Source organism: the organism of the source record quoted next, unplaced genomic scaffold (assembly GCF_019419815.1).
Source record: "Pyrus x bretschneideri cultivar Hongxiangsu unplaced genomic scaffold, Pyrus_bretschneideri_v1 Contig29, whole genome shotgun sequence".
Lineage (NCBI taxonomy): Eukaryota > Viridiplantae > Streptophyta > Magnoliopsida > Rosales > Rosaceae > Pyrus > Pyrus x bretschneideri.
This window is the reverse complement of record NW_025999601.1, coordinates 442,692-457,522: the sequence shown is the minus strand read 5'-3', so window position 1 is coordinate 457,522 and position 14,831 is coordinate 442,692. Positions and strand designations below refer to the sequence as shown.

General features: G+C 35.7%; 1 protein-coding gene and 1 pseudogene across 1 annotated transcript; one reads left to right on the top strand and one right to left on the bottom strand.

Moving 5' to 3' along the window:
- Positions 1-244: 244 nt before the first annotated feature.
- LOC103931933 (protein FAR1-RELATED SEQUENCE 7-like) lies at positions 245-2,680 on the bottom strand. Its single transcript, XM_048588708.1, has 3 exons — positions 2,275-2,680; positions 570-1,881; positions 245-347 (listed from the first exon to the last, which is right to left on the bottom strand). Exons 1-3 carry the CDS (start codon positions 2,678-2,680, stop codon positions 245-247), a joined length of 1,821 nt encoding a protein of 606 aa, XP_048444665.1.
- A 2,222-nt stretch (positions 2,681-4,902) lies between these two features.
- Positions 4,903-8,093, top strand: LOC103945693 (annotated as a pseudogene).
- Positions 8,094-14,831: the final 6,738 nt, after the last annotated feature.

The window sequence follows — 14,831 nt, the reverse complement described above, 5'->3', positions numbered from 1 at the left end:
TGTTATCTTTCACTTTGTTTTGATCGTAGTAACTTTCTTTTTTCAAGAAAGTACTTCTCTACCAAATATAATTAAGAACTATAGATAATACTATTTGAAATAAAACTTTGATCAAAACATTAGCTATTAAAAAACTTGATATCCCAGGTGAATGTAAAAGTTATTTTGACTAAATGTCAAGCAACCAGACTATATAAATAAAAAGAAAAAAAAATCCCACATTGTCTCTTCAATTCATCCATCTTCAATCCATGAGCTCTATGTTTCTAGCATCTGCGCATTTTTCTAAGAATTCTTGAAGTTGAAGAGCTAAAGTTATGTTATCCAAGATGTCTACTGCCATTAACCTAAATCAATAAACAAAATGTTAGAATGATAACACAAATTGTGACTTATAACTCCAAATATAAGTTTCAATACAAACCTGATTATAAAAGTCATGAAATGATGGATACAAGGTTGTCATATTTGATGGAGCATTGATATACTCTTGATTATGTTGCTCTGCAAGTGTACATATATTCATTACATAATAATATAGTATATTCACAATAAAAAGTATAAAGTACCATATTGAATGAGTATTACCAGAAACTACAGTATTAGGTGGTGACATTTTTGAGGTATATCTAACTTTTGCCACTTTCTTCGATTTTTCCAAAGCACTCTTCAATCTCTTATTGGTTACCCCTTTAGCTCTCACTGTTGGAGGATCCAATATATGTTGATCATCATCTTGAACACCGGAAGTAGATAGGCTATTTTTCTTTTTAACCTTATCTGTGGCTTTCTTTGCTTTTATGTCCTTTTCAACCAACTTCATTGCCTCTGATAATTTTTCACTAACAATGTGAGCACCCCAATCACTCATTGATGCTAAGCTAAAAAGACTATTTCCTTTATGCATCAATTGACTAAGACGTAATGATTGAGCAGACTTCAGATTTCCTTGTGGTGATGAATCATCTAAATCACTACTCAAAAGCATCCCTTCTTTCACCGTTTTGGTCCATCTCTTTAATACATATTGGGTCGCTATACTAGTAAGATATTTCGAATCAAACACCCTTAAAGCATGACGACACAATATGCCCTTAGCTTTATACATTTTACATGAGTAGGAAACCATGGAAGTATGAGAGATAAACTCAATTGTGTTCACTCTTTTATGACCTTCTTCGGTTGCTTCATAGATAGTAACACCTTCTTCATTACTAACTTCTCTTAACCTTACTGTCAAACAACTCATGTACTCAATTTCAAAGAACTTGAATATTTTATTGGTGTACACCTCAGCTGCATGACATAAAATTCCACTAATTACTTTGAGACGAGGCATACCTTGTTTGCAGCGAAAATCTTCTTGTAACTCTATCAAACGCATGTCTTCTAGCTTTTTCTCATAGTGAAGCACAAACTCAATAATATTTGTTGTCTTTGTACACATTTGATGGAAAACATTATTTGTACTCTTAACTCTTTGAGTGGATTTCATATTTGCAGAGAAAGTATCTAAGCTAAAAGCAGGACACCACTTATTACGAAGGTTATATAGCTTATTAAGCCATGGATGAGTTTGAAGGTTGAACTTACTAGTCATGGAATCCCATGCAACTTCAAATTCTGGTACACTTTGACAACCACCAAACACCTTGTTGAAATGTGTTCTGAACTCAGGATTGGCATAAAGGCTAGAAATATTTTTTGTAGCATTATGTGCGATGTGCCAAGTACACAACCGATGCCGTGTCCCCGTAAACACTTGCTCAATAGCATTTTCCATTGCTTGATCTTCATCAGTGAAAATAGTCTTTGGTTGTTTATTGCCCATCGACTCTAAGAATGTCTTAAATAACCAAACAAATGATTCGGTGCTTTCGTCTAACAAAAAAGCACAACCAAGTAGCACATTCTTCCAATGATGATTAACTCCAACAAATACAGCGCAAATCAAATTGTACTTGTTAGTTCGAAATGTAGTATCAAAGCATAAAGCATCTCCAAAGCAATCATAGTCTAACCTTGATCTGTCATCTCTCCAAAAAAAATTTGTCATCCGATTCAGTTGGTCCACTTGTATCGAATAGAAAAATTTGGAATCCTTAGCTTGCCTTTCCTTGAAATGATTAAACAAACTTTGTGCATCTCCTCCTTCCATTGTTTCAAACTTCTTTCTATACAAAAAATTTTGACAATCTTTCTTTGTGAATCCAACATTTTCAGCCCCTCCAACTTCTTCTGCTAAGTAACAATATGACTATGAGGGCTTTATACCTGCATCCACCATAGAACTAATGACCCCAGCATGAGCATCGTGTATTTTTCTACCTGATCTTAGAAATTGTCTTTCTTCAGGCTTGGCAAGCTCATGATTATGAATTGAATTAACATGTGAAATCTTCCATACACCTTGATTTACTGAAAATCTGATTAAAGCCTTGCAACCTTTTCGTGTAGTTAGTTTATCAACCATGTTGTCATTGCATAAGTCTTTAAATAGTGGAAACCCTTCCTTGGAACACAAAAAATCTCGTTGCGTAACATTATTTGATTTATCTCTTCGAATATGCCCTTTACGAAGACTGAACCCCTTCCTCAAAGCATAAGCATTGCATACCTGAAAAGCTTCAGCGTCTGAATACACCACCATTCCGATTTTCAGATCTTCTTCAAACTCCATTGCCTTAGCAACAACCTATTAATTGAAAAAAAAAAATCAAAGATTAGACTAATATATTAATTAAAGACTCATAATAAAGAAGGTAGCAACCATAGCAGACACCCTAATTCATATTATAAATATAAAAAAACCAAAAACCCTCACCCGAACCCAAAAACCCCCAATTAAAAGAAAAGAAAATAACCCTAGTGGGTTATTCATGTCACATGATCAAAGCAACTATTGTATAAAGAAAGAAAAGAAACTTACATATTCTTGGTTGCTTTCCATGATAAAATTGGAGTGGGTGTAGAACTTTTTTTTTTTAAAAAGAAAGAAAGAAACAAACTGGGAAAGAAAGAAAGGGGAAAGAGTACTAAAACCTTAAACCTACTACAAAACAAAGTTGTCCGGCGGGGGGGGAGGGGGGGGGGATTTGGGAAGAAAAAAAATAGGGGAAAAGAAATAAAAATGGAAACATAACATTAATATATATAATATAATATATTAATTAGTTAAAAATAATAATTATAAAATTTTTAAATATAAAAGAATGATAAAAGATTATATTTAAGACTTACCACATGACGAGTTTTGAGTGGATTGTAGTGTCACTCAACGAAATTCAATGGCAAGCCAAACCCCACACAAGTTTTTCTCCTGTCGCACAGCCGAATTAGAACCCTATATGGGGTGTTCAAACTTTCCTTTGTTATTTGCGAAAATATTTCCGCTTCGTTTGGCATGAAATATGTGAAAAATATATATAGATGTCAAAATTTAAATAACAGTGGCCATGATGACTGATAACTTGTAGATACTAAAAGACAATCAATTCCAAAGAAATATGGTGACAACTATGTAGAAGACTGCAATGACCTGGTAATTGAGAGGTGAAATAAATTTAGATTCAATGGAGGCTAACATACTTGTTTGATCTATCAAAAGTTACTCTGCAGGGTTCCAAATAATGCAAGTTTTATAGGAAACAAGTGTCATAGTTTTAGCAATTCTATGTTTATAACCTAAACAAGAGTTTCTGAAATAACAATTATCAACCACATGAAGCCATCGTCAATTTCAAGGAACCTCCTGACCAAAATTGCATCAAATTACTTTTCTAAATATCATAATGACGGCCAATCATCAAGAGAACTAAGTAATTTAAACACAGTGATTAATAATTCAAACAATGCATGCATAATATCATAAGTAAATTGAAAATGAACTACATATTCTTACTAAGACTCATGACCTCACCCTAGCAAAAGAAATTTATTACAAAAAATCATAAAACAAAATATTATGAAGATCATGGAAAGAAAACACCTTGAAAATAAACTTTAATCATCAAAAGCCCTCTAAGCGGAATTCTCCAAATTGATGCGTTTTGAACCCTAATGGCTCAATAGCTTTATTTATACTATTACGAAATAAAATCCTACCTAGAAAAAGTCTTATAATAAAAATGAGAAACAAAATAAATTAAGATAAACTAGGAAACAAAATCCCAAATTAACTAAGAGAATCTGCTATGAGTCGGTCCAGCCATGTTTTAGACCTAAATCTTCTCCAAATTCAGCCCATGATAGCTTGTTTAAAGATTAGAACAATTTGAACACATTTTCAGAAATGGCCAAATCCAAAATAGGTCATCATGGGCTCCAAAATTTGCAATCAAGCCCAAAACGTCACTATAACAACTATGCGCGCTCCTCCTTTATTTCATCTCTATAAATAAACCGTTTGGTGGAAAAATGTGAAACTTTGAAAAGAACAAACTAAGAGACTCACAAACATCTTCTAGTTGAAATCACTCAAAAATTCCACCGTTTGACTATTCTACAAAAATAACCAATAAATTATAACTAAGAATAGGATAAAATATATAGTATAATATCGACTCATTAGCAAGTTTATTGTTTAAGGTTTAATATATGGCTGGAAAGTTCTTGAAGGTGTTCAGGTTCATAGCAGTTGAGACAATTCAGGTTTTGGCAATGCCGTATACGAAACGTTGATAATACTAAACAACACATATGTACAAAAATCAGCTTTCGGTGTCAATGCATATTCTATCTCTAAAGAATATTTTTTTTCAATTACCACGGTTAGACAATTCAGGTTTTGACATGCCATATAGGAAACGTTAATAGTACTAAACAACACGTACCTACGAAAACTAGCTTTCAGTGTTAATTCATATTCTCTCTCTAAAGAATCTCTTTTTTTTTTTTTTTTTTTTTTTTTTTCCCCCTTCAATTACCACGTTAAGGCAATTCAGGTTTTGGCATGCCGTATGCAAAACGTTGAGCACATATGTACAAAAATCAGCTTTCATTGTCAATTTATATTCTATCTTTGAAGAATCCTTTTTTTTTCAATTACCACGTCGGGATAATTTAGGTTTTCACCTGCGGTATACGAAGCTTAGATAGTACTAAACAGAATGTACGAACATAAACCAGTTGTCGGTGTCAATTCATATTCTATCTCCAAAGAACCTTTTTCTTCAATTACCACTTTGAGACAATTCAGGGTTTGGCATGCTGTATAGAAAAATTGATAATACTAAACAGCATGCAAGTACAAAAACTAACTTTCGGTGTCAATTCATATTCTCTCTAAAGAATCTTTTTATTTTTATTTTTATTTTTAATTCAATTCCCACTAGAAACATAGTGATGAGTTCTTCCCCTTCTTCTAGGGACAAGTACTAGTGAGTCGTTGTGTACCATTAGCTCTGGTCCTTTCATGGTGGCCCCTCCTTAATTTAGAACCAATGTTTTCAAGTGGGAAATATCCCTTCGACGTATAGAGGGGTTCGGAACATTTGTAATGTGTGGTTATGGTTGTTTTCCAATATCTCAGTTTGCAATGATTTTTGCCGCTAACGCACCTGTTCGAGCTTTAATGATTCACTTTGGATTATGTATGCAATTACTTGCTCTATATATACCCAAACTTTGAGAATTCCGAATGTAAAGAAACATATATATGCTAGAGCAGCTTAAATTCCAACCCAATGGCTCATGGCTTCCTTCTCATCCTTTTATTCTCTCACATCATCTCTACAAATGTTCATGCATGCAACCAAATTGAGCGCGCCTCTCTTTTGTCCTTTGCCTCCACCCTATCTTCTCGTCCTTTAAATTGGACTTCAGTTAACTGTTGTCGTTGGAAGGGCATCACTTGTAATCAGGATGGTTTGGTCACCCATTTGCTCTTATCCTCCAAAGGTCTCAAAGGAGCTATTTTCCCCTCATCATCATCACTTGGAAATCTCACACACCTCACCCACATGAATCTTTCTCACAATTCAATTTCCGAATCACTTGGAACTGAATTTTTCTTGTCTTTGAATCGTCTTGAGATCCTTGATTTGAGTTTTAATCTTCTTTCAGGAAACCTACCATTTTCTCTGCCATCACACAATATCCAAACGTTGGATTTGTCAAGCAATCGCTTCCATGGTGCAATTCCATCGTCATTCTTTCAAAAAGCTCGGAACTTAACTAGTTTCAACGTCCACAACAATAGCTTCTCGGGTTTAATCCCATCCTCTATATGTATTAATTCTTCTCCCTTGATTAGGTTGTTGGATTTTTCCCGTAATGCATTCAGTGGCAACATTTCTCCTGAACTCGGGGGGTGTTCAAAACTGCAAATTTTTCGTGCTGGTAACAATAACCTCTCAGGATTACTTCCAAAAGATATCTACAATGCCACAAAACTCGAAGAAATTGCATTCCCTTCCAATTCACTCCATGGAGCCATAAGTGAGAAAATTTTCAACCTCACCAACCTTGCAATCCTTGACCTCTCCTTTAATGCATTGAGTGGCGTGCTCCCTCTCTATTTTGGAAAGCTCTCCAAATTAAAAATCTTGTCTCTTGATTACAACCATTTTGAAGGTTCTTTGCCCCCATCGTTGATGAATTGCACGAACCTTGTAGAAATACATATGGCAGCCAACAACTTGGAAGGAGATATCTCTATGCTCAATTTCTCGAAACTCAGTCACCTCAGCAAACTTGACCTACTTCGAAACCACTTTATTGGTACATTTCCAACAAGCCTTTATTCATGCCAGTCCCTAAAAGCTATTCGTTTGAGTGCAAATAATCTAGAGGGACAAATACAACATGAAATTCTTTCATTGAAATCTTTGTCCCTGCTCTCACTTGGTGGCTTAACCAACATCACTAGGGCAATGAAGATATTGATGCATTGCAAAAGTCTTCAAACACTTCTCCTTTCGTATTCATTCAAAGGCGAGGAAATTCCAACTGATGAAGGCATGCTTGATGTCGATGGGTTTCAAAATCTTCGATTTTTGAGTATTTATTATTGTGAGTTCATTGGTCAAGTGCCTTTATGGTTATCAAAACTCAAGAACGTAGAGATCTTGATTCTGAAAGGTAGTCGAATTACAGGGCCAATTCCTAGATCATTGGGGACTCTTCCCAAACTCTTTTTCTTGAGCTTGGCAGACAACCAAATTTCCGGTGAATTTCCAAAAGAACTTTGTGGACTCCCAAGTTTGGTACATGAACCAACCACAACTCAAGTAGACGATTATATTGACCTGCCTATCTTCACCGCTGCAGACCTAAATCCAATTTTTTACCCACGAAGATTGTCCAACTTTGCACCAACAGTAGACCTATCTCTCAATCACATTCATGGCAGAATACCTACTGAAATAGGCCAAATACACCTTGTCCACAACTTGGATCTTAGTAGCAACTACTTTTCCGGGAACATTCCAGAACAAATATCCAACCTCAAAAATCTAGAGAATTTGAGCCTTTCCATGAATCATTTGTCTGGAAACATTCCGTTGTCCTTGGCAAGCCTTAATTTCTTAAAATCTTTGAATGTCTCATACAATAATCTTGAAGGACCAATCCCAACAGGCACTCAGCTCCAAAGTTTCAATGCTTCTGCGTTTAAGGGGAACTCAAAACTGTGTGGCGCTCCACTTCCAAATGAGTGTCTACCAATTGAGGGCATTGATGCAGATAGTAACAACAGCCAAGGTGGGGACAATGGACATCAATTTCCATGGTTGTATATTTTCACCGCACTGGGTTTCATTGTAGGGTTTTGGGGAGTATTTGGGTCTTTAATTGTTAAGAAGACATGAAGATATGCATATTTTCAATTCTTAGATCATGTACAAGATAGGTTCTATGTGATGATTACAGTGCGTATGACCATGATGAAAAGAAGGCTTAGAGGAGACTAGATTGTACTTTTATCATACATCTTTGGTTTTCTTTTCACATCGATGACGACAAGAATATGCATATTTCTGATGTTTTCTCTGTAAAAATTAATACTGATGGCACTTGTAAGGGTGATTCTGTTAAGGGTGCGTGCTTGGGGCATTTATCTATATATATATTTTGAATGTCCCTAGCCTTGTGTATGACGAAATATTATGTCATTCAAGACCTGCAAATGGCTCAGATAATGGGTATAGAAGCGCGCTGGCATAACAAAGAATCATTCTCTACAAATATATGCTCGAACAAAAAGAGTCTAAAGAGAGAATTATATAGTACGATACGGAAGACTACATGACGTTGTGCAGTATAAGTTGTTCAAAGAAGCTGTTCAACTGAGCCAACTCAAAGACTTAAATATTAATCTGGTTAAGTTGAAGATTTTCTTATGCTTTATGATTTTTCTTCTTATGGTTCATATTTTAAAATTTGAAATATTATGTTTTTAAATGTCTAATTCGAGTATGCCGAGTCATTTTCTTGCTCAACATGCTTTCCTGTGTGTGGGGAAAGTTTAGGGTTAAGGTTTAAGGTGTGGGGAAAGTTCTTGGAGGTGTTCAAGTTCATTTCAGCTTGATAGATATGTTTAAAGTAGTTGTTCAATTGAGTCGATTCAAGTTTTGGCATGCCGTATACGAAACGTTGATTTCATATTCTCCTCCTCCTCTAAATTCAATGCTCCGTGTTTTTTTTTTTTCTTTCAATTACCGCGTAGAAACAAAGGTATAAAGTTCTTCCCCTTCTTCTAGGGCAAATTACTGGTTAGTCGTAGACTTTGACATTAGATCTGGTCCTTTCGTGGTGGCCCCTCCTTAATTCATAACCAATGTTTTCAAGTGGGAAATATTTCTTCGACGCGGAGAGAGGTATGGAGGCTCAGTTATAATTATTTTTTCTTTGTGGGATATCATATCTACATGTTTCCTTTTGTAATAATACTTGGTTAATTTGGGATTTAGGGAATAAATTGTGGTTTGAGGAAATGGTTACTGCAGTTACTCTGCTCGTTGCATGTTTTTTTTTTTTTGTTGAAAAAGATTGCTCTATTGAACATCAAGATAATGTACATAGGACATCACAAACTATCCAAATTCAAACCTGAATATCAGGACTATAGCTACGTCTTTATAAAGACACGCAGACTGATTACCATTATATGGGGCATAAAATACAAAGATGCATTAGCATCAACACCTTACCATCACGGGGCATAAATTGCTCGTTGCATGATTACTCATAACTTACGGGCATATTCTTCTTTTGCCAAACGTGAAGGCATTGCCGTTCCTGAGTTATTTGAGGCCAAGGGCGACACCGAAAAACATGCCTTAACATAACTTTACATAATATAATTATTTATTTTAGTATTTGTACGTATGTACATCGAATATTAAATAAAATAGACTTTTTGACATTATGGACCTCTTTTGACAAATGATAAGATAATCTACACTAAACTCATTAAAACTATGGGAAGGGGGATTTGAACACAAGACCTAGAGAGCAAAGGTGAACACTCTTAACTAACTAATCGACAAGCCACTTCCACATCATGAAACCTTTGGAATGATTTTTTTCATATTTAAAATCTCTAATTTTTATACGTAAACAATAAATGAAAACGAAAAACTACTACTACCAAAAGGCCACATATAGTAATATAACTAATGGTTTTCTTTTTCTTCAAGTTCTCATGAAAGGTTGCACTTCACTCCTATAATATATAAAATCACAAGGGAAAAATTATACAAAAAAATGTAGAATGATATTTTTGAATTGTTAATAACAACACTTTATTCAATTAAAAAAAAGTATAATCACAAGGGAAAAATTATACAAAAAAAAGTGTAGAATGATATTTTTGGATTGTCAATAACAACACTTTATTCAATAAAAAAAAAGTATAACAACACTTTATTTAACTTAAACATGAAAAGATTATCAATAAATAAATAACCCTAATTTATATTTAGACAAACTTGAACTTGATTTTGCAAGTAAATTGAAACAAAAAAGAAAACCACTACTGCAAAATGCCACATTTAATGGAAAGGAGGATCTCTTCCCCCAAATTCACTAAGGCCACAAATCCGGACCTTTGAAATTTGATTCAACGGCTACAAATAGGGGCCCACTTTAAAAGTTATAATAACTTTAGTTGTTGGATCAAATTTCAAAGACCCGGATTTGCGACCTTGGTGGATTTGGTGGAGGGGATCCAGAGATGATCATTTTCCACATTTAATAACCTAATTACTGTTTCTTTATTATTTAGACATGAAAAAAAAAATTATAAATAAATAAATAAAAAAAATAAAAACTACCCCCTTTCCGTTGTGAGAAGGAATTGAACCTGGGTAGGCACGAGTAGGGATGGGCCACGGTTATGGCGACCGGGTGACCGCGGTTATTTACGCATGATCGTTTATGTTTATACCCGCATAACCGTTTACCCGTTGGGTAATTGCATAAATGGTTATACTCATACCCATAACCATTTATAAACAGTTAACCATACCCATAACTACATACCCATTTAACCATAACCATTTACCCATTTACCCGTTTTTGAACCCGTTTATCCTTTTTTTACCCATTTACCCCGCCCATCTACATGTTTTTTTTAACAACTTGAAAATTACAAAAGAAAAATTTGTCATAATTTTCGTTTTCTGACAGTTAAACACCGTTATAGGTACATTTTAGCATGCATTTCCCTATTTTAATCATTTAAGTCCTCATACATGACACGCCCCAACCCCGATATCCCCAAATACCAGGGCAGGCACGTGTTGGCCGACACCCGAGAGTGACGAAGCCATTAAAAACATGCATACCAATAAAATTTGTAATTAGAAAGATATAAACCGATGCAGAATCGTGTTCAGAGCATACAACTACTAAGAATAATATGGAAGGAATTATTATGAAAAGGTACGAACAAAGAAGTGATACCTATGCTGAGATGACTCGAGAATACCTATGCTGTAGAGTCCTGACGCCGGGATCATGTGACTCGATCCTAACTCCTGAAGGGGTGCAAAACCAAAAACGGTGAGTAGACCAAAGTTTATAATAATAATACTAGTAATAGGAAAACCATTATCTTTGTGAACATACTAACCCCCTGTTTTTGAAAACATATATAATACTGCGTAATAGGTTTTATAAAAATCCTAGCATGCCATAAAAAACATGTGTGAAACATCGTAAATCGTATATGTGATGTACTCAACTAGGGGTATCATAGTCGCTCGAAGGCAGTACATGTCCATCACCCGAAGGTGAAGCTGTATAACCTGTCCATCACCTATAGGTGAAGCTGTATAAAATAGCATACATCCACATCGACACTAGCCGTGGCTAGTGAAGTTGTCCAACACCGCTTTTGGTGGTGAAGCTGGGGGTATAATATTTATCATAACTCACTCCTCCATCATCTATGTCCTATGGCCATAGACATAATACCCGTGGTGTGTGGATGTGCCGTATGATAACCCACTAGATAAGTACTAAAAACATGTCTCAAAAACTCATATTAAATCTCGGAGTTCAAATGCTCAAAGCATCATAAAATCATATAACTTCCTAGTTCAAACCATCATCATAACCATAATAAATCCACAGCCGTCAATCCACCACATTTGCAAATTTGTAATATAAATTATATTCGAAAACCATCGAAATCAATATGTGCAAATCCAATAATTCATACTCTTTAGTAAAACGTAATTTCGATAAATCATAACTATGGAAATCCGGAAAACATAATATAAAACATATTCAATGCAAGAAATATTCAATACATGCTAGGTTAATAATTTATAAAAATATATAGTTAAGAAGGGGTCAACTCATAAGTTTTCCATTGCCCGAAAGCCACTCGAACTATTAAGAATGTGATCACTTCCTGCCAACGCGCCTAAACACAATTAAGGACCTTATAGTAAAACTCTACTAAAATATTATAATTTGGAAAAACGGATAGCGGATTCGCATTTGGCACGTCGAGAAACCTAAGGAAAGACCTCGGGTTTTTCCCCTACGCGCCACCGCCCTGACTCGCAGGAAAATCGAACAACTCCAAAATTTCCAAATTTTATAGAAATGAAGATCTTAATGAGAGGAACAACTTTCATACCTGTGACCAAAGCCAATTTGGCCGGAAAAAAGCCCCAATTTCACTAGAACCTATCAGAAACCCTAAAAATTGGGTGTTCCTGATTCGACTTCAAACAAGCTCTAACGCCCCAACCTTTGCTTGTGATTTGTTCCTGGGGTTGAGGGGGGTCCATTGGTGGTGGTGGTTGACGAATTTAGCTTCACGATCGTCGGATTTCCGCCGTGGCACCCCCAGAAGCCACGGGTTCCGTTCTTCACGAAATCAAGGCTAAAACTAGTAAAATTTGATTGGAAATAGAAGATGGTAGGTTATGGAATGTTTTCCAGGTGGTGGATGGTGGCGATTTGATGGAAAAACAGACGAAAATCACGTCGAAATAATGCGAAATGGGTCTGGTTGGCAGGGAGGAGCAAGGTCAAGGGTGATCCAGTGTTCCTCACTCTTCTCCTTTCCTTCCTTGCTTTCTTTCTTCATTGGCTCACTCCCTTCTCCTCTTTCTTGATTAAGCAGCGCCCACCCTCCTTTATCTCCTTATATTTCCCATCTCCACCGTCCATTTTCTCCTTTCCTTTAATCTGGGCCACACACATGGCTTCCTCACTGCTCCAGATTTTGTTGGAGCCTTTAAGAAACGAAGGTTAAATTTACTAAAATGCCCCCGGCTTTAAATGTTAATAAATCCAAATTATGTTCTGTTTGCGCTCACATACTTATATCGACGAGTACTACCCAAATACGTCAAGAAAACAGATTTTACGTGACACGACAAGGCGGTCAACAAAAGTCAACGTATTTTCCTGGAAGGGAATTTTCGTAAATTCACATTTTAAAATTATAAAAACTATAATTTCTAGGAACGGTTCGTTATAATACAATTCCAATAATTGAAATAATAGTTTACGAATGATATTTTTCTACTACACCCAAGCAGGTCTTTAATTATAATCCATATGATTACAAAGTAAAGCTTCTAAAAATAAAAAGTAGTCATTATCTTGAATACTAGATGATTCAAAGCTCCAAAATATTCCAAAACTAAACACTTTCGAACACTAATACTTTAGCACGTTCAATCACAAAGTTTCATCGACTCGTTGTCACCAAAAGAGGCCTACAAAAGAAATGTATAAATTGAATTAGTTGTTGGAAATGTGCCCTAAATCCAATCATATGATGATACTTTATGGACATTTCACATGTTAAACTAATCTAGTTTAATATTAAGGGCAAACATTATTGTTTGAGCCGTCTCATATAAATGTTATATGCTTAAACGATAAGTCCAAGGAATATGTGATTGGAAGAATGCGATCTAAAGAAGTTAGATTCATGAGACCATTCTTTCGTTGACACATCCTAAACGTTCCTGATCATAGGATTGTCAATTGGGCATTAACAGTCCGTTAAGATCAGTACGTGCTATGTCTTCTCTCAGGGAGAGTGACTAGTCTCGAGTCATTGGTGTGTGTGACATCAAGACAAGTACGTAGGTGCTCAATAGAGAATGAGTTCACTGAACACGATCAACAAAGAGTTTTCATATTCATGTCACATGAGAACTCATGGTTGGGATAATGCAAATTAGTCTTTTGACCTGAGGCATCACAGTTGTCTTGTGGTTAGGTCCTTAATCTTTGATTATGTCAAAGTCACTCCATCATGAGGGTGTCCATGGCATCGTTGGGGTTAAGCCACTTAGCCATGGAGGCAAGTGAATGCGCAACAAGGGATCTCTAACCTTCAAACTGTTTGAGGGAGAATACTCTATGATATGATTTAGAATCTCTGGCCAGAGTATGAATGAGATGTTGGAATGCGTTCCAGATCACATTCAAGGTAATCATATAAGTACAAGATTCACATTGGATAGTAGACATGAATAAACTATCAAACCAAACAATGTGGTCAAGAGTATTGTATTAGAGAAAGACCGTATTGCATTTGTAATCCTAAACTGAATAGGTTCTCCACCTCTTCTGATTAGCTTGGGTAACCATGACATGCTGCTAGGCATCAACCATGGTTTGTGGAAGCCCTAAAAGTGTATTATCACTAACGGGAGAATTGAAAGTAAGTTTCAATTCACAATCGATTAGAAAGAGTTTTAATCGCCCACTGCCTCGCTAAAAGGAACCTAATGGATCGTTCACCGAGTAAGGTAGAGTTTGAAGAAACAACGGAGATGAGTAAGAATAATTAAATGGTTTAATTATTTATCTAAGGCTAGGATTAATTAATATGTTAATTAATCAAACGAATAAGTTCGTTAAAGACCTCAGGTTAGTTTTGGGCCGCAAGGCCCAATGGGATTTGAATGTCAAGACCATTAACTCAAAGTTGTATGACAACTTGAATAAAACAAAGGGCTTGAAAGCCCAATAAACCTATAGGCCGGCCATGTGTAAAAGAATAGGGTTTTTTGTCCATTAGGTCACTTATTTGAAGGGACTATATAAAGGACTTTATAGCCTAAAATCTACTAAGGGTTATTTTTGGGAAAAGGATGAGAACACAAGCTCTCCTTTCTCTCAAAAATTTCGGCCACCTTGGAGGGATCATCTAGCAATCAAACTCCTCCAAGGTCACTCATTTCTTCTTCATTATGCCTTGGTGATGAATCATTAGAGGTTCTCAATTTTGGGAACTTGGAGAAACCTTTTCATCCATCCAAATCCATGGATCTAAGATGCAAGGAATGAAGGCCCTCTCTTTGGGTGATTAGCCTTTGCTTATGCAAAGAGGAATCTACAAAGGTATT